At 47.8% G+C, this 27,239-nt stretch overlaps 1 protein-coding gene across 20 annotated transcripts in view; it reads right to left on the reverse strand.

Annotated features, from left to right (window-relative positions):
* The window catches only part of FOXN3 (forkhead box N3), a 400,355-nt gene that overhangs the window by 110,041 nt on the left and 263,075 nt on the right, over nt 1-27,239 (reverse strand). For all 20 annotated transcript variants that reach the window (XM_082733885.1, XM_082733900.1, XM_082733890.1 and 17 more), the window contains one exon: nt 6,856-6,920. In XM_082733885.1, the coding sequence (XP_082590011.1) occupies nt 6,856-6,920 (65 nt within the window). The remainder of the gene's footprint in view (nt 1-6,855; nt 6,921-27,239) is intronic.

Consider the following 27,239-nt stretch of genomic DNA (forward strand, 5'->3'; position numbering starts at 1 on the left):
TCTCCCCTCCTAGCGATATTACCCAGAAACAGGAGGGACAACCCACAGACCCTGCCCAGCAGGGGCCTGACCCAGCGGAAGCTCTCAATGCCATGTCCCCCATCAGACCGGCAACTCCTTCCAACTTCCTTATTTCTGTCCACAAGGTACCATTTTCTCAGGGTGCAACACCAGATTTTCATGAAGATGGTTCCTAGAGACGGTAGAAGAGAGACCAGCTGACGTGCGAGCCAGGAGGAACAATCCAGGCTACGGGACTGATGTTTCCTCAGATTCCACGACAGGCTGGAAACTCTGGGAAAGTGGGGGTAACTGAAGATGGGGTAAATCTGGATTCTCAAGAGATAGTGACAGTCAAAATGGACCCGAACCTTCTTTTAAAACTGCACGTCCAGATAAACATATATATCTATCTACCTGTATTTTTTATATTTCCTTGTATTTAGCTTTAAGAGGATGTTCCCGGTGACCACACAGACCATGAGGGATTAGAAAGGTGACCGGCATGCCTTTCAGTTCACCTGTCTGGGAACAAAAACAGCCCCCTGACTTTATGCCTGTGGTTCCGTAAATATCTTTACAGATAACTCAGCGCAGGACAATAAGACAAATGATGCCAAGAGAAAGGGGCCCCTCCTAAAATGCACAGGGCTCCACAAGCCAAAAGAGGACAGAAGGCAATTAAGATTTGGGGGGGAAATGTAGGGAGGCTTCCCTCCCCCCCTTCCCTCCACTTTCTGTTATTACTATATTTTTTTTGAAATGGGTGTGCCTGGGGACAAGAATCCGGAGGTTTATGCATTAGGTAGATGCCCTCGTTTGCAAAATGGACAAAAGAGTCAGCTTGTGGAGCAGATTAGATGAAAGGAGCCAAAGAGCCCAGGGGCTGCAATCAAATGGGCAAGAAATGGGTGGGGGAGGGGCAAGGCAAAGCCAAACAAGTCCGGGGATCCGAGCCGCAGTCCTTCTGGAGAGAAGTGCCCAAGTGCCAGGGCCCGGGGGCCGGGGGCCGGGTCAGGGAGGGGGTCCAGGGCCACCATCCTGCTTCCACAGAGGAGGAAACGACGCAGCGAGAAGGGAAATCACGCAAAGAAGAGGAGACCAGGAGTCCACTCCTTTGAGGTGTTGGCGGATCTTTTCACCCTGACTCTATCTGCCAGGATTGACGATCAGAAACCCCGGGAATGAAACAGTTGAAAGTTCATGATCAAGCATGTGCGAGGTGCCAGGCACTGGACTGGACTTATGCTTGAACGTTCTCGTTCTCCCTGACCCTCCACGGAGATTGCAGGGAGCACATCTGGTAGCCCCACTGTACAGATGATCAACAGCTGGTGCCCAGGGAGGGAGGGATTCAAACCCGGGCCCCCTCGCGTGGCTGTCCATGCACCTGCTGTGTATATGCGATTTGAGAGCAAGGGGGATAGCTCCGTGTTGGTGACCTGGGTGACCTCGCAACGACACAGTCCTATTTGCAAGGAATCGGAGAAAGGGGATGAACAAATCTTTCCCATCTATGTATATATCCGACAGGATCTGGGGCCTCCCGTCCTCGGCCCTGTCCTGAAAATCACTAACCCCAGCAAAGGGACAAGGGAAATTTTCCCAGGGAAGCTGAAGAGCACAGGGAAATCAATCACAGTCCAGCTCTATTTTCCCATTTTCCCTGAGTTTTGTAAGATGTTCCAATAACTAACTCTTTGTAGGAATTTAGCATCTTCTAAACGTCTTACTGATAGGAATTTCTTGAATCCTCAAATGAGAAAACATTATGATTATTTTTGTTGTTGTTGTTGTTATTACCATCATCGTCCTCACAGAGAGGTTTAAGCCAGTTCCCCAAGAAGCCAAGACAGGGTTCACTGGCTCACTTCCAGGCTCTCCAAACTGGTAACAAAGATCCACGGGGACCTTCCAGAGCTGTCTTACTCAAGGACTGGACTCTTCAGCCAGGCCGCCCCCACCCTGTTTCCTCTCCTTGGACCCCCCTGCAGCCGCAGCTGACTGAGGCCCCACGCTTGCCACTGAGCTCAAGTTAAGCCTCAAATCCATTTTGGGAAACAAGTTGCCAGAATGGAGTGGAATTAGTACTCCACAGAACCGCTGCCTCCTCTGAGGTCCACTCCTTATTTCATACATGAGAACAGGAAAAACTTGGATGCCCTGTGGCCTGTGCAAGGCCAACACATTTACCCAGTGGCAGCGCCGAGACCACAACGAGGCCCCCCTCGCTCCTCGTGGGGCTTCTCCCACTAACACTTGTTTCTGATACACGAACTACTTGCTCTTGAGCCTTTTAGAGCAGGAAATACAGCTTAGGGGAGGGTACTACACACATCTAAGCAGTAAAAATATACAGCAGAGCCGTGGCCGAGGGTGAGGGCTGTGGCAAGGGGGTGCAGGACACGAACTCCCAGGGAATGGGGCACCTAAAGCCAACCTGGAACTGGGGAAACTGGCATTCCTCGAAGCAAGGCACCCAACGGTCAGGGTCAACTTCATACGTGTCTGATCAATGGCAAGTGTGCACCTGTGTGCTCCTAAGAACCGCCTGCGTCCCACAGCCAAAGAGCCGGTTTCCCTTCTCCCTGCCTGCTTATGGGCCTGCAGCAGCACGATCCTGCTCTGTGCACTGAAAGGGCCTCCGAGGTCTTCTTTCCATTTCATTAGCTCATCCAGTGGGTTGTCAGAAGTGAATGGAAACAAAAATCTGTTATGTGTGTTATGGAAATTTATTTTAAGTCTGCCACTGCTCCCTGCGTAAACAGACTTAATAATTAGTGGCCTGGTCCTGGAGTGAGAGAGAGAAGGGAGGCGGAGGGGGGATCCAGAAGGCTGGCGGGGTGTTCGCAAGGGGGCCTGGCTGGTGGTGGCATCTGTGTGCTGGAGCGTCTCTGCTCCAAAGGCTGGGATGTGCGGTCTGACCCCAGAATGGGCTGTCAGGGGTCGAGGGGAGGGGCCCTGGCATCCCCCCCAACCCTTCAGGTAACTCCAGCCCATCTGGTGGCCAATACATAGAGATGGGTAAGAAAGATGCGCCTGCAGGTGGGGTAGTGGGGGTGGGCCCGGGGAGCACCTGCTCAGAGGAAGGGCTGGAGGTAAGAGACAGGGGGGCCCAAATGGGCAGCTGGCACAGAGCCGGAGTCGGAGGTTTCTCTCTGAACGCAACTGCACGGGGAGTGCTGAGGCCAAGAGGCCCGACAAAGGCTGAAAGGGCAGAAGTGGAAGCCAAGAGGACTGCAGCCGGTAGGAACTCTGAGTCGAAGGCAGGAAGCGAAAAGCACAGCAAGGCTCCACAGAGTGCTGGGCTGACACCTCCGGGGACCAGATGAAGGGTCAGCCCAGGGGTGAACAATATCTTTAATTAGGAATCATGGACTCATTAAAATAACCCATCCAAGGGTGATGTTTAAATAAAGTAACCTAATTTGAAGTTTGTGGGTGAATGGAATGTGTGTCTGTATGTGTGTGTGACATTAATAAAATAAAAAATGTATTACAAACACATAGAGACCAAAACAGGGACACAAAGGCATGAGGAGGGGACAGCTGGAGACACCTGTCAGCTAGCCACTGCTGCAGGGCCTCGGATAAGCCACACTCGTCTGTTTGGACCCGTCCTGGGCCCCCTTTAAACACAGGGCTTGTCCCTTTCTGGCACACGGCGAGGTTTCCGTTGTACAAGAACCGATGTACTCTCTGGTCTGTGGAACTGCTAACATCCTGAAATTGTCTCCAGCAGCTTAAATGGCATTTAAAATAAATACTGTGAATTGATGAAATGACCAATTATGTTAAGTACCCATGCCTGGTGTAATCTAAACCAAATCTTACCCCATTATCCTCAAAACTGCTAGATGAGTCAGCAGGTCCCTCTCGCCAGTGACTCTGCAAGAACCAAGTACAGAGACCACACTCAAGTAGGACCGAGCGCTTCCTTCCCGTTAGTTCTTGCAACTGGTTTTATGCTGGAAAAAATATAAATAACTCCTATGTTTCTGCTCAACAGCTAATAAACCAAACAACTCTTAGCCAATGCACATGGGTTCCCACTACATTACCATATATGCCTATTGTTCCATGGATTTTAGGGTCTAACTTCCGCCGTATCCTCTCTGGACAGAACAGTGCTCCAAAGCATATCCTGCTGAGAACAGGGGCTGTCGCCATCCCAGAGTGCCCACGAAGCATTCCTTCTTCACACCCACCATACAAGTCCCCTTCGCTGTGTGCCCTATTGCCTACAGACTCTTGTTTCCCCTTCTCGCAATGCCTTTTGCTCTCTTTCCACAAAACCACAAGCTATTTTTCAAGGGCTCGTTCAAGGTCAACGCTCCCCCTACACTCCCTCCCTCCTGACCATCATCAGCCTCCCTCCTCCAAAAGGTGCGACACACCTGCTGCTTCGGCCATGCCTGACTTAGTCTCAACTCCCAGGGACACTCCACACAGTGGGCTTCTCCCCGATCACCCCCGTGTAGCCTGTTCTGCATGGGAGGGGGACCCACAGTCAGCCAGGCTTTGCCGGCCAGTCCCCGGGCCTCTATGTCACCTTCTACCACGTTCTAGGAGGCAGGTTCTTCAAGGTATCCTGCTTGCCTTCAGTCCCAGTCCCTGAGGCCAGGACCTACTCATAGAGTTCTTTCCTAGTTGAATTACCTAGAACAAATGCCCTCCTGCTTGCCACAGGGGGGAAAGAAGAAGCACGTGCATATTTTTAAAATGTAAAGTATAAAGATGAGAAAGTATAAATCAGGCACGTTTTCTTCCACTTGAGTCTAATCTCAATTGTCTGTTAGCATGACTGGGCAGCTCCCATCTTTATACACCCATGTTTTTACTGTAAAACTTTGGCTCATGGGTGTTTAGGGACTTCTTGATGAACCAGTACCACCCACTAAAGGGGCACAAAAATATTGGTTAGGGAGAACAGGCAGAGTCTGGAAAATCTCAGCACCATAAAAGTGTCTTGAGAACTCTATATACAGATATAGCAAATATATAGCAAAGAACTATTGCAGGAAAAAAATGAACAAATCCTTGCCCACCCTCTCAAACTCCAACCAAGAGTCTTCTCATTTTCACATACACCAAAAAAATTAAAATTAAAAAAAAAAAATAGGAGAGCTGTACTTAAGTGGATGTGGATTGAATAAGCATCTGAAATTGGTAATAATGAGATTCTCAACGCTCAGAATAATTAGAATTTTAAACCCTATCAGGGAAAGAAAAAAAGGTCCACATCCATGAGATAGATTCTCAGAGTGAAATCACTCAACTTCAGAACCTTACTGATGTTTTCTTCATGCTTTCACCTGGCAGAAACAACCAGAAACTAATCCTAAGAGCAAATCTTACTTAATGTGAAACTTAATGAATAAAAATCCTGTAAGAAAATGTACTCGCTAAATAAAATCCCTCTTCTGAAAATAATCCAAACACAAATGATATTCATATCATTGTTATAGACGTACATGAAAAATAAATATGCACATAACTTTGAAATTCACTTGAAAACACTCCCAAAGGCTCATCGTAATTGGTTTCCGTTTATACCATCTGAAGGGAGAACAGATTTTTTTAAATTATGTATTAATCTTTGAGAGTGGAGGGAGTTCCCCATTTTCCTTAAATATTTAGGCTATCTATAACGGTCATTAAAATGAGGATTAGTTAGATCCACCTGCCTAAATTTCACCTGTACCAAGCAAACAGGCAAGGAAATTCTTCAGCTGCTGATTTCATAGGCTATTAAAAGGACAATGTGTGATCACATGGCCTATAAAACAACAACTGAAATGTGATGCCATCTCTTTGAGTTACTCAGGAAAACCGAAGATAAATGCCCCTTTTCTCAGCCACATTTATATTCCATTCCTTCACACACCTGGCTGGCCCTCGGCATGAACTTTTCAGGAAAAGAGGCTTACCTGCTTTAAACCAACCCAAAGGCAGGCACCACTCCACATTCGAAGCCCGGTGCAGTTCTAACCCTCTCAGTATCATGAGACCCAACTGCTTTTTCGCCACTCTGACACCCAGCCCATCGACGGAGGCTAATGGGGACAGGAAACTGGAAACCTCAGGAGCCCACCGATTCCAGCTTCTCTGCACGACAGACCTCCAAAGCAGTGAAAATCCAGAAGTATCTAGAACGCATCTTACGGCTACTTTTAACCATTTATTCTTCTTTCACTTTATTCAGTCATTTCAAAGGAAACTTAAGAGCCAAAGCAGAGATGAAAGGCATTTGGAATTCCTTGAGCACACTGGAGAGGACTGACAGCAAAGCAGCCAAGGGTGGGCCAGACAGCAGGAAGAACGTCCCCCTGCCAAGGACGCTGGTGGAGACAGGAGAGGGGTGACTGAAGTCTGAGCCTGGGAGTAAGCCACAGCCAACCGTCCAGGCGCACAGACCAACAAGGAGTAAGGGGACGTACCTACCCCATGCACCAAAATGCCGGCACAACCCCAAAATACCTCATTTGCCCGAGCACTGGGAATACACAACTGGGGGGCGGGGGTTGTTTTCACCAGCTGCCCAGCTCAGTTCATGCTACTCTCAAATCCTAACTGCCACGTCATTCCAGTTTCACCAAAGCAAGCCGGACTTCCGAAACAGGACCCGTGGGGGCAGACCAAAGAACCGGTACCAGTTTCAGGCTAACAGTTCAGAGCAACCAGGAGACGTGAGTAGGAGGAAATAAAGAGAACTGGACAAAGCGTCCCAGCCCACAGCAGTCACACTTCTCCAGACAGTGCCCGCTGCTAAAGAGGACAGAGCTCCCCCCGCTGCCAGCAGCCCAAGGGCACAGGGCCCGGGGGGCGGGGAAGGGGGCGCACCTAGAGACCTACCTTGCAGAAGGGCTCCATTTCTCTTGAAGAAGGTGCTGCCCGGCCAGATGGGTGGACCTGATGTGCTGGAAGAGAAGAGAAACCGGGATGAGCATGGGCTCGCGCACACTGGCTCCCCCAGCAGAGCTCGCAGAAGGCCTCAGCACACTTTCCCAACGACACGTTATCTACCCCCCCCCACCCCCGACCAAAAACACATCTTTAAAAACCACCAGGTTTGTTTTCAGTTGAATGCGCTTTGTATTTCCCAGCGTGGAACCTGTCTGTGTGGGTGTTCTGCCCACTGTCCTGTGCCTTCTGCCTCCTGGGCGCTGAAATCATTTGCAGGTAAATGAAAGAGCACGTTCACATGGTTCAACATCACAATGTAGCACTTAAGAACAGCTGCTAATCGACTCCTATTTTACAAACTTATGTGGCAGAGAACTTCTCTCCACGGCTTCCGGGACCAAGTACGCTTTCCGTCACCTCCTAGTGACACCGGCCTATGATGAACGCAAGCCCACTTTTCTCGGCCGTTCTCCTCGCCAGATCCTTCATATACAGAAACAGCTTGGATGGACTCCCTCCCTGCCTCTCTGTCTCGTTTGGTATCCTGTTTTCCATTTCTTTGCTTATTAAAATGTTGCCTCCAAACCCTATAGAACATTTCACAGATGTGGCTGCTGCCCATGGTCCAGTAGTAGGAGACAGAGGCAAGGACACAAGGAAAGATCCACACACAGAGACACTTTGCTTCAGTTACAGATGAGCATTTCAAACTGCCTTGAGATGCCCAGTGAAGAACTTTATAACCAAGTCAGTCTCAGGAAAATATCCTGGGAGTGAGAAGTCGGTTCTTCTAAACCAAGGATTGGTTTAATTCATGTTAGACAGCACTTAGTCAAATAGGTTACTACAACCAACCCACGAGGCAGTACAAGCTACCTTCGTTAAGACAGTCTGTGGCAGGGGGCGCCTGGGTGGCTCGGTGGGTTAAGCCGCTGCCTTCGGCTCAGGTCATGATCTCAGGGTCCTGGGATCAAGTCCCACATAGGGCTCTCTGCTCAGCAGGGAGCCTGCTTCCTCCTCTCTCTCTGCCTGCCTCTCTGCCTGCTTGTCATCTCTCTCTGTCAAATAAATAAATAAAATCTTTAAAAAATAAAAATAAAAAAGAAGACAGTCTGTGGCAGGATGCCTGGGTGGCTCAGTCGGTTGAGCCACTGCCTTTAGCTCGGATCATGATCCCAGGATCCTGGAATCAAGTCCTGCCATCGAGCTTCTTGCTCGGCAGGAAGCCCGCCTCTCTCTCTGCCACTCTGTCTGCTTGTGCGCTTGTTCTCTCTCTCTCTCTGACAAATAAATAAATAAAATCTCTAAATGCCCAGGTATCAATAAAGTTTAAAAAAAAAAAAAAAGACAGTCCGTGGCAAGAGACACAGTAGAAAAATAAAAAGCTGGTCTGACAGAGTTGTAAATCCAGTGGGCATGCCCACCCCGTACAGGAAATCAGAAGGGCTACGTAATGAACACTTTCCCGGTCAACCAGGGTCTCTGGTTGGACAGGACAGCAATCCATACTGTTAACAAGGAGAAACACCAGCGACACATTCTGCTGACCCAGATTTCGTTACCAGAGAGGTACAAACAACAGAGCAGGTACGGGGACACGTTCCGTGATGGGTGAGGGGCGGAGAGGGAGCGGGAAAAGAGCTCCAGTGCATAGAAATACTGTTCCCCAACAATGCCGAATGTGCTAGAAAGCACTATGAACTTTGATGTAAATGAACCTTTTTGTTCTATTTTGTTTGGGGCTGACTATACTCAGGCTAATTGAGAAGAATGCATCAGAGCTACAGCTTTTCCTGCAGTCCTCCGGGCTCAGGCAGGTGTGGCTTCTGAGCTGCTAGGCTGCAGAGGGACACCAGATCTGGCTGGGGTCTCAGGGCCGCAGGGCGACAGCAAGCTGATTTCTCTTCTGATTCCTGTCCTATTCCATGGAGGCTTTTAAGGCTCAAAGATGCAGGAAAAATAATGTGCATCAAAATGCTCAAGATTATCTTTTAGCAACTCCAGCCAACTCCCTGGGATTTTTACCATCTTATTTTTATAAGAAAGCAGGAAACAGCAAGCTGGCTGTTGCCAATCCCAAGTCACCTGATTTCTAAAGATATTTAAAAACTGAGGACTTCATTATAGAGGAGTTGGTGCTTTGAGAGAATTCAATAATTGAGTATTACTGCAGGAGCCTGAATATCCAGCTTACTTCCATCCAAATCTCCTCTTTATCCTGACCTTGATTTGGCTGAACACTGAGGAGACGCCAGGCATGGAGTAAATGTGGGGAACTGAGGTCAGGTAAATCCAGTGGTTTAAGATAAGGAAAATTCTCTGCATGATAGAAATCTACTTGGCGATTTCTACAACATCCTTTTAATGTACCTAAGTCACTGATCACTATTCTAGTCGTTCTGCCACGCTGCCCACATAATGGATACTCCAGTCGTGGAGAGAGATTCGGACGGGCCCACCCGCCAGCTCTCACCCGTCCCCCACTGTCAATGATGAATTCACCTCGGGTCTCTTTCTAGCTCAGTAAAGCTGGTTCCCATCATGCTAATTACAAAGCTTTGGAGCTCCCTGGCCAGACAGTCTACATGTCTCTTTTGGATGGTCCCTCAACACAGCTAACTGTCAGGGGACTCAAGGATTCATTAAGTACCTATTGAGAACTGTCTTTGGGGTGGAGAAGAACACAGGGGAAAAATTAAAAACCATATTTTACGGCCTCTAGGAACTTACCTAGCTCCGACCTCCTGGGACCGTGTCTTAAGTGACATATATGACTATGAAAAGACCAATGGATAAGGCCCCAGTGGCTGCAAGCTGGGGAGGCAGCAAATGGATTTTTTTTCCCCTCTCCATCTGCTGATGCTCACAGATCACTGGCCTTTAAGGCTCAAAGCTGGTTTTTAAAAATTTAATGAAATCACCTGAAAGTGTTTATTAACCCTAGGAATTCAGAGAAGCAGCTAACTGAGGTCTTCATAGGAATTGCTTAAGGGCCCTGGAAACCACTAGTTTACGAGGCAAATCAAGAGGAGGGGAGTATGGATGTGACACATGCAAGGGAGAGAGAGGCCAGGGGCTCTCTACACTCAGTCACTTGAGCACTGGTGACTTGTAGACGGCCACTGCCATGAGAAGTGGCCACTAGCACCCCCTTACACCTACTGGAGTGGGTTTTAATCACCTTACAATGGTGCTCACAGGGTAGGATGCTAGGATAGCATATTACCATTCACAAAGTAGAGCTGTCAGTGTTTTTCCAATGGGATGCCCCATGTTGCGGGTAGGCAGAGCAGAAAGAGGCACTGAGGAGCCGGAGGCCCTGAAAGGTGCCAGGACGTGCCCAGGCATTACAACTGGTCAGTGAAGAGCCCAAGACCAGACTGGGTCTTCCGGCGCCAGCCACTGTCTAGCCACACACATGGCATTCTGGCACTAAACTCGGATCTATCCTCCATGGAAGAAGGCTGTGGATGGTATGTCACTAAGAATCTCAAGGCCAATGGCTAAAATCACAACACAGGAAACAACAGATGTTGGCAAGGATGTGGAGAAAGGGGAACCCTCTTGCACTGCTGGTGGGAATGCAAGCTGGTGCAGGCACTCTGAAAAAGAGTATAGGTTCCTCAAAAAGTTAAAAAGAACTATGGTCCAGCAACTGCACTACTAGGTATCTACCCAAAAGATACAAAAATACTGACTCGAAGGGACACATGCACTCCGATATGTACAGCAGCATGATCAACAACAGCTAAATTACGGAAACAGCGCAAATGTCCCATCAACCGGTGAACAGATGAAGATGTGGGGTGTGTGTGTATAGATAATAGATAGATAAACACAAAGGAATATTTCTCAGCCGTAAAAAAGAAGGAAATCTTGTCATTTGCGACGACGTGGATGGAACGACTACATTACGCTAAGAGAAATCAGTCAGTCGGAGAAAGACAAACATCAAATGAATTCACTCCTATATGGAATTTAAGAAACAAAACAGATGAATGTAAGGGGGGAAAAGGCAGTGAGAGGCAAACTGTAAAACAGACTCTTAACTATAGAGAGCACACCAAAGGTTGTGGGAGGGGAGGTGGGCAGGGGGAGGGGCTCGATGGGGGATGGGCATTAAGGAGGGCTCTTGTTGGGACGAGCTCGGGGTGTTATGCATAAGTGAGACTCACTAAACCAATATTACGCTATATGTTAACTAACTAGAATTTAAATAAAAACTTGAAATAAACAAACGCAAAGAACCCCAAGGCAAAATCCCAGGCTACAAAAAAGCAATGAGGCTCACCATTGGTGTAATACAAACAGGTGGGCTCATCGTTAGCAGAAACACAATGCGGGTGTCACAAATGTCTCATTTCAGTAACGCTCTAACAGAAGGCCATGACCTTCACCCTCTATGCCAAACCCACCTGCAACAAAGGCAGCCGACCAAAGGTTAAGAGGGCTCTGCCTGCCAGAAAAGCAGTTTGTGAACAGGCATTTGAGCACACTGACCCAGGCTGATTGTTAAGACCAGAGCTAAGCCTGCAAAAATCCCAAGAGAGGAATGATGCCATTTTAACAGCATCCCCAGCATCTGCTGGGTCTCAGTCCTCAGCCACTTCTTGGGCTGTACCCTCAAAGCTGCATGACTTCCAACTCCCGACGGGACACCATGCGCCAAAAGATTGTACAGCCCTAAGGTGGCTCTTGGCACAACGAAGCATTCGATCAAGGGACGCTCTTCCGCTCGTGAACTTTCATCATTGTGAGAACCAGGCAGACTGTAACCAAGACCCTGGGGGGTTCTGCCAAGACCCATACACTGGCCTGGACTTTCTGTGAATCTAATGAAAAGCAAATTAAGAAAAGAACTTTTTCCTAAGAACTCAGCTAATAAACGTGAACGGGTGTATCTAAAGAAAGAATACAGAGTACTCCAACACAAGTCAACCTTCACGACACTATATTAAGTGAAATGAGCCAGACACAAAGGGACAAATATGGGACTAGACTCGAGTGGCCAAATTCATAAAGACAGAAAGAAGAATGGAGGTTGCCAGGGGCTGAGGGGCGGGGAGTGGAGAGAGCTGTTTAATGGGTAGTGCCGTTCGGTAAGATGAGGAGAATTCTAGACTGCTTACACAACAGTGTGAATGCACTCAGTGAACTCTACTGGACTGTGCATCTAAGAAAACCAGTTAAGAGAGTAATATTTAGGGGTGCCTGGGTGGCTCAGTTGGTTGAGCGTCTTGATTTTGGCTTGGGTCCTGATTTCAGGGCCATGGGATTGAGCCCTGTGTTGGGCTCTGCACTCAGCATGGAGTCTGCTTGAGATTCTCTCTTTTTCCCCCTTCCCTTCTCCCCTCCCATAAACAAAATCTTTTAAAGAAGGATGGGAATATTTAATGTTGTATCTATTTAACCACAATTACATTTTTTTAAATGTACAATGAGGGAGACAGAAAGACAGGAGAGAGTGAATGAGTGAAGGAACGTGTATAACAACGAGTTTGAAGTCTAAATAAAGAGTTTTGAGCAGTGAAGAACCAACCTACGTACTATATGTGAAGGGACAGTTAGCATCTCTGTTAGAATGGTCCACGACACACTACAAAGCAGAAAGCCCAAACCAACTGGGGAAAAGGAAAGGGGCATCATGAGACCAGTCTATCCTAATCTAGTATTTACAGGTCTTGCCCAATACGTCGTAGGCAATGGAATAGCCTCATGTCATATTCTTAGCCCTTGAAACGAGAGTGTGAGGGCAATCACTTGGAACATGTGACATCTACCACCAGACTGTGTTTACCTAGAAATAAAATACTCAAAGCACTTGTAAGAGCAGGGAAATTCCTGAAAAAAATACCTGAAATTTTATTGTTTTAACTCTGTGTATTCATCACCAGGAAGTAATAGAAAAACAAATGTGACCCAGATCATACAATAACAGAGACTTCTTGGGTGAAGGGTGCCAGTCACTGATGTTTGGAAAGAAGAAATCAGAGCAGGCTGGACAAAGAGACCAAGTCGGAAGGTATCATGTCTCACAAAATACCGCTCACAATTTGAGAAGCACGACTAGAGAGCTCAGCTGAGCATTCAGCTTCTTGGGGACATTCCTGGTACTTTTATAACCTTCCAAACAAACAAAACAAAACAAAAAACAGAACATGACGACATAACAAAGGGATCTCAGTGGCCACTTGGTCCCTACTGAGATGTGGTGGGGGGCCGCACAAGATCTGGACATGGGAGTTTGTGTGACACAAAACAGCCTGGACGTCTTTTAACTTGGCCAAGTCTCAACTCCATGCCGTTAAGTGGGGACAATGACACGAGACAACACACAAAAGGGCGCTTGGGGAACTGCAAGAATCCGGGCGGTGCTCCTGAGGACAGGGACACTGCATTTCGGGGAACTGAAGAGACATGCTTGGTGCCAACACTTCCCCTAACAGCCTGCGCACTCTCCCAGTTTGGCTGCTGTTCCTGTAATGGATGAGGAGGCCGTGTTTTCCTCTTCCTCTTTTCTTTCTAGATGCTCTGAGATGGTCTCGTGGTGAAGGTTCCCCAGTCCCAAGTAGCAATGAACAGTTTATAAAAATCAATAGGCTGCAAGGAGCAGCTTTACAGATATCAACCACTTTAAAGAAAGCTAAAATAAACAGAGAGAACTCAGGGCACCCAGGTGGTTCAGTGGGTTTAACGTCTGACTCCTGGTTTCCGCTCAGGTCATGGGACGGAGCCCCATGTTGGGCTCCGTGCTCAGTGGAGTCTTCTTGGGATTCTCTCCTGCTCCCTCTCTCTCTCTCCTCCTCTTGCTCGCATGCCTGTGTGCGTCCTCTCTAATAAATCAAATCTTAGAGAGAGAGAGAGAGAGAGAAAACACTCTGCAGAGAATCCTGCACAGATCCAAAGGGGCAAGTATGGCAGCCCACAGTGATCTTCCAGAGTCTGGTGGAAACATACTAGGACTGGCCAATTCGTGAGACAGCATCACTGAAACATTGAGACAAAAATGACCCAGGACCACAAAAGCCACAGCAGAGAGCATGGCAAGATCACCCTGGGGGCAAAACATGGACCCCGATAAGAAATGGAGTCACTTTGCTACCTTAGCCAAGTGTGAAAATGAGAGACTCATCCAAATGGATCACCCTACGAAGAGTTCTTGGGTGCCTGTCACTGCCAAGGCCCTGAGGTGCTGGGGGCTGAAAGGGCTGTGAGAACCTACTGTGAGAACCCCACAGAGGCAGGCTGTCTCGGGGTTAAGAACCACTGTGTTATTTTAACTATGTCAATGTTTCCAAATGGGCTACCAAGCACATGATGAAGGATAGGATTCCCTCCTTGAACGCATGTGAACCACTGTTGACCTATGGCAGGTCATAGGCAAGGTCATAGGTTGACCTTAGCACTACTGGCATCTGGGGCTGGAGAATTCCTTGTTACGGGGGCTTATCCTGTGCATCGTCAGATGGTGGGCGGCCTCCCTGGCCTCTGACCCTAAATGCCAGTCCTCCCCTGTGGTAACAACTACAGAAGTCCCCAGGACCACTGGCCTGGTGGTCAGCTACCCCACTAAGCTGGCCCCCATCTCCTCCCACTCGCCCAACCCAGACCTCCCTCTCACACCTCCGCCCGGCAGTGTTACCTCCTCTTTTCTGAAACCAAAGCCATTCTGCCTAAGTTCCCTCTCCCTCTGTTACTTCCACCTGTGTCTGTACCTCTTTCCTCACAAAATGGTACCCTACTGCCCTCTTTCCTTCTGGAACCTACCCTCCCTCCATTACCCCTTGTGACCTTTGTCTCCACTTGCCCCTCCTTTCTGAGGGCTAATAAACTATTCTTCTCTCGTTCATGATCAAACACCAACTAGTGTTCAGACCCTCCTTGGATCCCGGAGCTCTGCCATGTACTGGCAAGCCCCCAAGCTGGCACAGCACGCAGGGCCTTGACCCCATCACATGACTGTCTCCAAGGACTGGACACCGTCCTCTCACATCGATGTCACCAGAGGCCTGCCAGTCACTGGCCGTTCAGGGCAGAGGGCCCATGGGGGCACGACAGCCTAACCTCCCCTCCTCTGCGTGCTCGCAAGAGAGGCCTGCCTGTCTTTTCCTAACCACATAAACTCCATGACTTTGGACGTTACCCCTTTAAAATCCTTTCTTATTTTAACCTCAAAACACCCTTCTAGCCTGGTTTTCTTTGTCCCACTCTCCTTTCTATATATCCTGTGAGCTCTCTGTCCAGCCTTGGCCCCGTAATTATGGGCATTCCTAAAACGTTTAGTCCTCTCTCTTCTCTCCTCCTATTCCTTCCCTAGAAGAGTTTACGGAACGACGGACAATCCAGCTTTCCAATCCTGCATCTCCAGCTGACGTTGTCGGGAGATTCTGGAACGGACCTCTGGCTGTGGCGTGACGCGATCCTGGGCTGTCACCCAGCCCATTCTGTGAAGAGAGGGGTGGGCTTTCTGCCTCTGCCTCCCTGGTGGTCCCCATGGGCACTCCCACACTGCCCTCAGTTTCCCTGTCTCCCTGAGCTCTCTAGGGCTGCCACAACAAACGTCACAGATGAGAGGCTTTCACACAAATCTCTTGTCTCCCAGTTCTGGAGGCTAGAAGTCGAAGGTCAATATCGCTTCTTCCACGGGCTCTAAGGGAGAATCTGTTCTGTGCCTCGCTCTGAGTTTCTGGGTGTGAGGACAATCTTTGTATGCACCACACCATCTCTACCGTCATATTTACCTGGCCTTCTCCCAGCGTGTGCTCGCCTGCATCCACATTTCCCCTTTTCGTATTGGCTTAGGAGGTCCAGCCGACCGCAGTATGACCCGATCTTACCAAATCACACCTACAATGGCCTTATTTCCAAATCAGGTCATAGTCTGAGGTGCTAGGTGCTAGGACATCAACCTAGGAATCTGGGGGGGGACAACTCAACCCATCACAGTGTCTGTGGCTGTCTCTTCTTCCAGACGGTGCACTCACTCTCCGCAACACAGAGACACCTGTCTTTTCTTTCCCTAAATCTCCATCACCCAGCACACTGCTGGGAACCTGGCAGCACCTGTCAAATGTTTACTGAGGGAATACAAGTTCACACTGTAACTCAGCATTCCTCCCAAAAACAACAAAGAGGGAAAAAAAAATCACTCATCCTTTGGTGATCACCTGCAAAATTCTCAAGTTCGAAATTCGCAAGTGTCCAATACCTTCCTCTCCCATCCTCCAGTCTGGGGTCACCCACTGCTGCCAAGCCTTTCTTTCTAAGGTCTCTTGCATTTCACTCTACTGGGTCAACTGATATGCAGGTGTTCCTACCAGTGCCCTAACAAATCCACCCCCCAACCCACAACCCCAGGCAGCCCTGCCTAACACCTTAGCAGCCTTCTCTGAGCACAACACAGCATCTTCATTTGCTCTGCCATTGCTTTGCAAACTGCTCCTCAGGAAACCCTAGAAGGTGACCTGCCAACAGTGGCAGTGGGGGATGGGTATCTAGGTGAGGTCCTGGCCCAATGTCAGTAAGGGACATGATTTTTCTTGCATCTTACGTACTGAGCTTTCACATTATTTCTCATTTGAAGAGTCTAGTGATTACAAAAGTGTGGGAAAACCAGTAGCTAATGGGGAAGAATCAAAGCCAATAGGTTTTCTGCCCCTCAGAAGTTTTTATATTCTTCCCCAGTGTGCTCCCTGCTCCCCAATATGCCACCTGGCCAGGTCTCCAGAATACATGTGGACCCCACGTACTTCTGAAGCCCATTCAATCCAATTCTGTTCCCCTCTGCCTGAAATGCCCGTTTCTGGCGTTCTCCTGGCCTGTTCAGGTCCCATCCATCCTTCGTTGCTCAACTCAAATCCCAGCGAGAATGTTCCTGGTCACTCCCACACCCCACACCTTGGGACCTGCTCTGAGTTGGTTTAGTAATTTCTACCTGTACAGCCAGTTGGGAATTGATCATACTCTGCGATGTTCTCTGATCTGATGTTTTCTTACACCTTCAATTCACTTTCCGTAGGTCTGTGCCTTGACTCCCAAAGGCCTGAAACCCCACATGGGCAGGGACTAGGGTGACTTCCCTTCAAGTTTGTCACACACAGAAGGTAAGTGTCCCAAGTCTACTAAGTGATGTTATAAAACAGCAGAAACGCTACCTGCGTATCATAAACAGAATTACCTCAAACACTAAGGATTTTTTAAAAATCTCTTAAAGACATAATTAAGTCTTTTACCAAGAAACTAGCCTGTACAGTAACATTTCTTCTCTGTCATCATCTCAGATAAAACCTTAAAAATGGAAACGAAATGATAACTCTCATCATTGATGGTAAGTAAGAGTTAGGTAATTTAGATTACTCTTTTCTGTGATTTCTTGATTACTTAGGAATATATAAATAACTAGATAAGTACATGTATATTTCTGATAATATGGAATGCACGTTCGGGTCCACTGGAGAAATGCTGCTTGAAACCCCAGCTATGATTTTAGATGCATACGGCTCATGATACATTTTATGAACAGATGCAAAGGTGTTTATCATTATCTCGGTGCTACACAGTTTCTAATTTTACATATGAAAACCAAGGCATCATTCAGCATAAAGTGCATTATTTGCATGATATATTTGCATTTGTAAAACACCCACATTTACTTTTACTGCTTAATGGGCCTGGTTAAAATGGGCCACTCTATATAAATGGAGCACTGGTTCCCAACTCAATGGTGCTGATAAGAAAACGACTCCTTTTAGATGCAAATGAACCTACTAATCACAATTAAAATGGTGGAGTTGAGGGAAGCTGAGCAGCTGTTCTAAGAGCTACAAGTCTAGGGCCAGTTTGGTTCTAGCTTAATCTCTGGAGCTGCCTGGGACTGGAGGGGTTGGGGGGGCAGGATAATGACACATGACATCTGCCCCGGTTGGGGGGTAGGGGGTGCACAATGGGATAAACTTAACTTTCTAAGTATGGATGGGAGGGAACCAACAGCCCCCAGTCTTGGTTGACTAAGCAGATGTGGTCCGTCCAGGCAACTGGTGGTGTTAACCCACACCCGTCCACAGGACCAGATTTTAACCAGTCCCATTCAAAGGACGCAAGCTAAGCAGAAAGGGAGGAGGGTTGCATTCGCAAAACTCATGGAGGAAAGGCAAGCCACACAGAGGAAGAGTTAAATGACCGAAACCACACCCCCCTTCGAGTGGTGCAGTCACCATGGAAAACAGTATGGTGGTTCCCCAAAAATATCACACGTGGAATTACCATATGATCTGGTAGTTCCCCTTCACCACAGACACAAAAAAGAACCGAAAGCAAGAACTCGGATAACTGTACCCCGTTGTTTATCACGGCACTATTCACAATGGGCAGACAGTGGAAGCAACCCGAGTGCCTACGCATGGATGAACAGACCCAGACTCTGTATGTGCACACAGTGGTCTTCAGCCAAGGACATTCTGACACAGGCTGTAACATGGCTGAACGCGGAGGATGGGCCCCTGTGAAATACACCAGTCACGATCAGCCAAAGACACTGCAGGATTCCAGCTATGTGAAGGTGGTATGTGAGGTACCCAGGGTAGTCAGAGTCATAAAGGACAGAAAGTAGAACGGTGGCGGCCACGGGGTCGGGGGAGGATTGGGGAGTTGCTGTTGCATGGGTACAGAGTTTCAGTCTGGGAAGATGGAAAAGTTCTAGAAGCAGACACTGGTGCTGGTTACACAACGAATGTACCTAATGGCAGCAAACTGTGTACTTAGAAATCATGAATATGATAAATTTATGTTATAGGCATTTTACTACAACTTCAAAATAAGTAAATGACAACTAAATAGATAAGATAGGTGGATAGATAGATAATAAAACAAGCAGACATTCCCTAAAGACTGGCCAGACAGGGGAGACAGGTGGGGGCTTCTCCGCTCCTCTGCCCTGAAGCTCTGATAATGCGAGTGGGTTTGCCCACTTTTACTCACTTGCCCACTCACTGAGTGAGCGTGCTTTACACGTGCTATGGGGACAGAGCAGTGAAGAAACCATCCTGTCCTCCAAGAGGCAGTGACACAGATGGGTAAATAGACAAGGATTCGGGGCTCTACAGAGAATGATACACAGCTCTGGACACACAGCTGGGAGACCACTGCCCTCGGAGCCCTCGATGATCATGAATGAAACTGGACACCAGGACTTCTTGGTAGAAAGAAACCATCAACAATCTTCTCTCTTCCCACAAGGACTACTCTGACTTGATGCGCCTCTGTCTCTTCTTTGAGGTCTGACGGCACTGGCCTCAACACACAGACTTCAGGACCAACTGTCTCACCAGTTCTCCTCCAGCGGCCTCTCTGGGGACACTGCCAGTCCTCCACAGGTGTCATCCACCAGGTACTAAGCGCTCCATAAATACCAACTACCATCAGAGCCCCAGAACAGTCGCTTGGTATACTCTTGGGTGCATTCCCGGGGAGCTGAAATCTGGAGGCATTCCCATGGAGTTTCCCCATCTCAGCATCGCTGCCCCACGAATACAGACACTCAGCCCCCTCAAGGAGCAGCCTGTCTGATGATGGTGGTTCTCTAAGATGGAGTGGCTGATGGTGGCACAGGGACAGCTCCTAGCCTTGCCCTCTGGCTGTGCTTGCATGGAGGGGCTCCATGACTCACGACCTCCAGCTCTTCTTCCCTCCCCTGGCACTGGCTCTGGGAAGGTCTTGACAGCATCAGGAATTCGGTGGAATGTGCGGAACCAACTGGGGACTTCAGACCGAATGGGTATAGCTGGGGATGAGTGACAGTGGGGAAACCTTTATCTTAAAAATCTAAAAACTGACTACCTTTTAAGAGGAAATGGCTCTCAAGTGAAAAACATCATTTTGTCGTGAACTCAGTGGCAAGTGTCCCATAACCTAGAAGCAGGAAGGGTGGCCCACATGCGTACCTCCTGTCCCAGGACGGCAGCATCATTCTGAGGCCACAACACACAATCATACTTTGCCCAAATGCAGATAATGCTAATGTCATCTCTCATTATTCCACTGAACTACTACAACTTTCAGAGAAACAGAGTCTAAAGTCACTGTCATCTACTCATCATTCAGGCTTATAGAGACTGAGATCTAGATCCAAGGCTGAATCCAATTTTTGACACAGTCTGACTCTGGTACTTCCAGCCGTGCTTCCCACTGCAGACAGGAAAATGACCTATTTTTGGGAAAACTGTGATTTACCTTGATGATTCCTCATCTCCTCCCCATGAGAGCCGGTCCCACCCCATGCCCCACCACAAAGATGAGAGACACGAGTGCGGATTTAGGAAAGCTGCTGAGAGCGAGCTGGACACTTCTGTCTGAATGTTCCAGCAAGAGTACCAACTCCAGCCACTCAAGTCAAGTCTGAAGTTAGACGTAACAGCGCAGAAGTTTATATTTTATGAAACATTTTCCCTACAGGTTCTTGGATCTATTTGACTTTGAAGTGACAAAAAAGTGAATCTCTATTTCCAAAAAGTCATCTCTTCTGTCTGCCCAGGCCACACTACTGTGATGAGGTATTAGCCCCTAACAGTGGCTTTGTCCTGACACTTCCAACCGAGCATGAAGAGCTGGCCGCGCCCTCAAAGATGTTCTTCCCACCCCTTCCTCACCTGCACTCCCTGCCCACCTCGCCCACCACCTGCACCTGCCACAGCTGCTTACTTGTGTCCTTCTCCGGTTCTCCAACACGGGGTCCCCATGTGTACCCTGAGTCTTGTTCTGGGAAACCAAGTAAGTGGTTGGAAATCCAACTGCACTAGTCCTTTTTCCTTATCATAGGGGACAGAGCCTATTTAACAGACTTCTATCAATGCCCACTGGATCCTTGTTGAAAACTTAAGGAAACGTTCGTTACTTCCCTTGAAGGAGAATGAAGCAAATTATGTTGCTAAGTTTCCTTTACAGTGTATTACATTCAAAGAGAACAGTTTCAAAAAAGTAAGGTTACATCTTGGCCGTGGTTATAGATAGATAGGGAAGGCTGTGTTTTACAAACCTTCGCGGTATACGGTGACTTTTCAGGACATTTCCTCCCCGCACAAACGTGACAGGTAGCTTTGCATGAGTTTTTTTTGTTTTGCTTTGTTTTGGCCTATACTTCCCTCTTCTTTGAACTTCCATGGCATTCAGAAGTTTCCACAACATTGCAGCTTTAAGCATATTCAGGAAAACCTTAGCTTCCTGAAACCTTTGGGGGAACTCAACTCCCAAGTGCAGAGGATGCCTCCTGGTGCCTGGTCCTTACACTCATCTTTGAGTGTCCACGGCCCACGGGCAGCACACACTTCATGTCTGGGGCACACCTGCTCTTCACTGGGACCAGTCTGCCCAAGAGCTCCAGAAGGACACGCACCAGCCCCCCAACTTGCCTGTAGAGCTCAGCACTCAATCAGGATTTAAAAGGTCCTTCCAGCAAGCTTCTTCCAGGCCTTTTACCTGCCTCTCCTCTTCAAAGGCCACACCTAACAGTCAGGTGGCATCCAGTTTCTGAAGGCAGTCCCCGAAGTCCCCTCTCCTGGGTGACAATTCCTGCTCAGAGCATACTTACAATGGGACCTGTTACCGCGTCCTATCTGCAGACACCCCAGCTTTCACTGGTGGGGGCAACACCAGCCTTCACTTGTGGGGGCGCCTCGTTCACACTTGCACAATCCCAACACTTGCGCTTTCAAAACCAGTCCCTGGCTCGCCGTGGCTTGGTGTCACTTCCAAGTTCCTTAGCTCTGAGCGACTGGCTCAGCTTGTTCCAGCTTCATCTCCTGCCATCCCTTGTCTTTATTTTCCCCCCTCCGTGTTGTTGCTCTGGCAATACCAAGTTGTTCATGGGTGCCCAGACACACCAGAGAGCTTCTCATTTTTGTCTCTGCTCTACTCAACTGCTCCTGCTTGAAACATCCCTCCTTCCAGGATCCTCACTGCAAACTCTCTGGCATTCTTGAAAATTCTGCTTCTGGTCTTCCTTCCACCTCCCCCTACGCCCAGTACAGATCCAGCCCCTCTCGTGCTGTTCCTCTGACGTGTAGCACACCGGATCACGCGGTCGGTCATCTACTTGTTTATATGGCTGGACTGCAAAGTCTCTGGAGAATACCAATTGTTCTATTAGTCTGAGGCTCCTCGTGGCTGGCGTGGAGTAGGTATTCAACAAATGTCTGCCAAAGAAATCAGCTTTAGAAAGTATATACAGAGCTGGGATCATGATCCTTGCTGTGCAGCTAAGAAAACTTCATTCTGAAAGGTGAAGTCACAAGGGTGCTGCCACTCGTAAATGATGCATACTCTTTCCACTAGAGTATGATGTTCATACAACCCACCTCTCATTTCCTGTTGTTTCTTGAGTTCTGTGATCTACAGGAAATAAGTTTACTGAATGTTTCAGAGCATCTATACATTGCCTTTCAGAACAGACACCTAGGACACTCCTATAATTCACCATTATCGGCACATCTAGTTGAACTTGGAGCCCGGGCAGCCAAGCGCTAAATTAACATCACTTTTCTCTGCAGAGGTGAGGGGGCTCTGAACAGGCACAAGACGACTGCATAACTTGGAAGAAGAGATTTCCGCACCGCTTCGTCTCCTATACAAATGGACTCAGCGCAGAAACGAGCCTTTGCACTGTTTATAGTTGAAAGCAGCCGGTTTCCGCGGCTCGCCGGTGATCACTCCACTAAAAATAGCTTTGATGCTGTCACATGCAAACTTGAGCAGAACCTGAAAGCAGTTCCCCTTTTAGTTCTGAGCCAGTTCAACTTTAAAAGAGAGGCAGCTGTTAACATACTCTAACGTGTTTACATGATGGCAAAGTAGTTCAGCGCATAGTAAAACACACACACACACACACACACACACACCAACAATAAAAACACTGAAAAGGGACAGAAATGGGTTTGCAGCTCTGGTGATGATTCTTCTTTCCACGGAGCTGGAGCCTGGGAGGAACAGTGAGGTTGGCAGGGAAAATCCAAAGTGGCCAGGTTTAAGGGAAACCCAGTCAGCACAACCAGGGTGAAGACAGGGCAGGGACACTTCTTGCCTTTTCGGGGGGGTGGGCAGGGGAGGCGGTGTAGAGAACCTGGCAATGTGGATACTTTAAAAAATCTTGCTACAAACACCTAAGCTGGGTTTTTGTTTGTTTGTTGTTGTTGTTTTTAAGAAATCATGAAAATAAAGAAGGAAGTACTTTCAACATCTTGGCTGTTCCGGATACTAGACCCAAGCTGAGGGAACAGTGGAGTGCAGGCTTGGGGACCAGAGGAAACGTGAATTGTCATTCCAGCTCCTCTCCTCGAGGCCCGTCAGACCTGCCGTGTCTCCCCCCACCTGCCACTCTGGGTATGAGCGTAACGTGAGAAAATGTACACCCAGGAGCCTGAAGGAATGTGGGACCCCTGAGAGACCTTCCACAACGTCCTCCAGAAACATGTAGCAGAAGACAGAAGTGCTGACAGTGGTCTGGGGTCTACTCTGGGGAAATAATGCAGTTTCATCTTTTTACAGAAGCGCCAAGGAAACAGTGCCTTTTTTTTTTCTTTTCCCATTTTTCACACATAACGCTGTGTGTCCAAAGGATGAGTCACATCACGTTTGCTCAGAAAGTGAGAATTATTTTGATGAGGTTTTGTCCTAGAAAACCTGCACAGAGTCTGTGTGAGCTAAGGTGGAGAGGGGACCAGGCCCTGGCTGCCACCGGATTTGGCCACCTGTGCCAGGAGCTCACGGTGGGGGGCAAGGGAGACCGAGGTCAGTGATGGAGAATTGGTGACACCTGCTCATGGACCCTGTTGGGACGTTTATTCGAGAAGTCCGCGTGTATTTCACAACCCGTAATTTAACACAGACCTCAGGTTCTTTTCAGGAGACCTTAAGAAAACAATACCTCTGTTACGTCACTGTCCCCTTCTATGAGTTTTAACACCATGAGAAGCTACACGTGATTCAAGCACAAGAATGAATGGGTTCTCTTCTCAATCCACTGTAAATTTTAGCAGCACATCGAGGTTATATTAGCACAGGAATTTATCGCCTAAGTTATAAATTGGAACAACAGAACAGACTTTACATACGGCTGTATCTTTAACACTCATTTTTTTGTTAACAAGACAAAAGAATTTACTGTTGGGGCCAACAGCTTGCTGGCAGCTAATACCACGATTAGCTGTTGCCTGGCAACAGTCAAGCATGCTTTCTCCCAAATCAGGAAGAGCCATTGCTAAATCTAGACTAATTACAAAATGGGACAAATATTTAAAAGCTTTATATTTATTAAGGATTTTGGGAGAGCATCCTAATATGAATGATTCCTATTAAACAGATTCAGCTAAATACCACACATATTTGCCTTTGTTTCACTGTCCCGTGCTCTGCAGATCACTTCAGGGAAACTGGATGTTTTTGCAACTTTCTTAATTTCCCTAAATATTGTACTAAAGCAAAACCATATGCTTACATTTTGTAGAAGCATGTCTTTTGCCTACTTCTCTAAGAATAAGGATGAACAGAAACACCACAGACACCTAAGTCTTTTAAAATAGACAGACTTGCAAACAAATTTGGAGGATACCCCACCATTTGTAGTCTTCTTGCAGAGCTCTCTGGACAAAAAACGCAACAGCCTGTGACTCTTAGAGTTACTACCTTTGTCTGCATTCTCAATTCCTTCTATTCCTGGAGTCGCTCAGAATTCTCTGGGTGGAGACCAAGTCCAGAGTTTTATCAGAGTCCACAGAGTTGGCCTCCCTGCCATCATGGCCGGGCTGCTGGGGACTAAGTCTTGAGCAATCAAAGTTCTCAGGTCTAGAGAACCTAGTTCACCCCCTAGAGGGGAGGCTGCAGGAGTAGAGGACAGACAGACAGACAGACACACACACACACACACACACACACACACACACACACACACACACAGTGTGGGCCCCTGTCACATACAAAGCATAAATAATCACTACAAAAGACAAGATACCAGCTGTGAAGGTAGAACAGAAACCAGAGGTTGACCAAATTGTACTACCCTGGAGCTAAGAATGGCATTTGCATTTTTAAGTAGTTGAAATTTAAAAAACAAAAAACAAAAAAACACAAAGCAAAAGAGGAATAGTATTTCATGATAAGTGACAATTACATGAAACCCAAATTCCAGTGTCCACAAATCATATTTTATTGAGATACAATACACCCCTTCATTTATATATATGTTGATTCTATGCAGTATTTGGTCCTTTTACAACAAAAGTCTGCAGACTTCTTTAGAGGAATAAAGAATAGTGACATTTTAGTTCTTGAAAAAGAAATTGATTTCGGATTAACTTTAAACATGATCAAAACAATGCAAATAAGCCATTTCCCACTGAAAAGGCCTTGGGTCTGGGCTGCTTAGTGAATTCACTACATCAAAATTTCCAGAAAACAGTCCCTATGGAATGCTAATTAAATTAGTATTAAATTTAAGAATCTTCAAAATATTTTCCTTAGATTGTTTCTCCTTTATCTTGCTATTGATAGAACCATCAGAGTAACTCATCAGATGCTCTATGTAAATCTACACCAATTTCTAAACTTGAGTCATTTTGTTCTTAAAAACAAATGTGAGCACTGTTTTAGGTCCGAGAGGAATATGGAATCAATTACATCTGGTGTGTAGATCAGCCCACCCACCAGATAACGCTGTATGTCCATAAACTCTCCCAGAGAAGCACCGATGGACAACTGAAATTTGGATGTGCTCTTGCTGAAGTCTGAAACAGCTCGAGGTCTCTGCTCTTACCACCCTGCCCTGGGGGCTCCCCATTTCCCAAGCCTCAGTATCTCCTTAGAGCCCCTGCACAGGCTGCACTGCTGCGTATACATTAGAGACACGCGTTTTGCATCGTATCACAGTCCACGGTTTGCAGAACCATGGCCCTCATCATCTGACCATCACTCCCAAGTCCACGGCCAGCTAAAGCGGAGAAAAAGTGCCATTTTTCAAGCCTTCCAGAATCACTGACAATAAATCCTCCAGGAATCTCGTTAACCAAAACCCCAGGATGTGTCCGCGATAAGTAACTTTGGGACGCTCTGCACCTGACATGAGAAAGAGAAAGGGCCTCCAGATCATCAGGTTTAGTCAGTATCTAAGACAGTGGCCATCCTGGAAGAAGAGCAGAAGAGGAACCGACATCAAAATTTCAAAACTGTATTTACCCCCGCTTCGTAGAAATGAGCTGTCCTAAAAGTGACTCTGAATCTTCTGGAATTACCCCCAGGATGTCCTGCCCCGTTCTCTGCAGATGAACTCAGGCGTGAGGGTCACCAGAGGCCCCTTCTGCTCTAAAAGGAATCCTAGTCTTTTCAGGCTGAAGTGGGAAAATACTTTTGGTGACCGGGGAATACCTGGGGAGCTCAGTACCTGAGAACTCGCTGGTTCTGGTGCTGCTGGCGCATGCCTGGTTCAGGAAAATGGCCCTCCACAGCACGCTGAGGCACATGGCCACGTTTTGGAGCCCACAAGCCCACAGCAATGGCCGCAGCTGACCACAGAGCCAGGCCAGAGCCATGACGGACACCAGCTTCAGGCTACCTTTAACCTTCTTGGCTTAGCTTGAAAGCAGGAGCTGAGCCATTCGTGTCCTCAGGGCTGGACACATAAGAAAAAACTCAAGGAAGACATAGAAGCAGAAGCAGAAGCCACCAAGAGACTAGCAGGCAGCTGCAGCCAGACAGGATTTCATAGGCTTGATGAAGGGGCTGCAAAGAAAGTGGGGAGAGCAGAGCAGCCTGGCTTGTGGGGAGGCAGGTGGAGCCACAGAAGAACGGCAGAGGGGACTGAGAAGTGGGTACCTGAAACCCGAGAGAGCTCATGGGAGCTTGCAGTGTTCCTGGGAGGCCTGTGCACTGTGGGCCTTTCATGTGTATGGGATTTCCCTGACTGCTAAAAAATCCCTTTTTTCCCCTCTTGTAGTAGTTTAAAAGATATGTATATTTATAAGCCTGTCAGTGACATTGATTTTTTTTTTTTAAGATGTTATTTATTTATTTGGGAGAGTACGAGAGTGGTGAGGATCAGAGGGACAAGGCTCCCCGCTGAGCAGAGAGCCCGATGTGGGGCTTGATCCCGGGACTCCAGGATCATGACCTGAGCGAAAGGCAGTTGCTTACCCAACTGAGCCACCCAGGCGCCCTGACATTAATTTTTACATACTGAACCAGGGACGCCTGGGTGGCTCAGTTGTAATGCATCTGACTCTTGATTTCGGCTCAAGTCATGATCTCAGGGTCGTGAGATGGAGCCCTGCCTTGGGCTCCACACTCAGTGAAGAGTC

Source organism: Mustela nivalis (genome assembly GCF_964662115.1).
Source record: "Mustela nivalis genome assembly, chromosome: 6".
NCBI lineage: Eukaryota > Metazoa > Chordata > Mammalia > Carnivora > Mustelidae > Mustela > Mustela nivalis.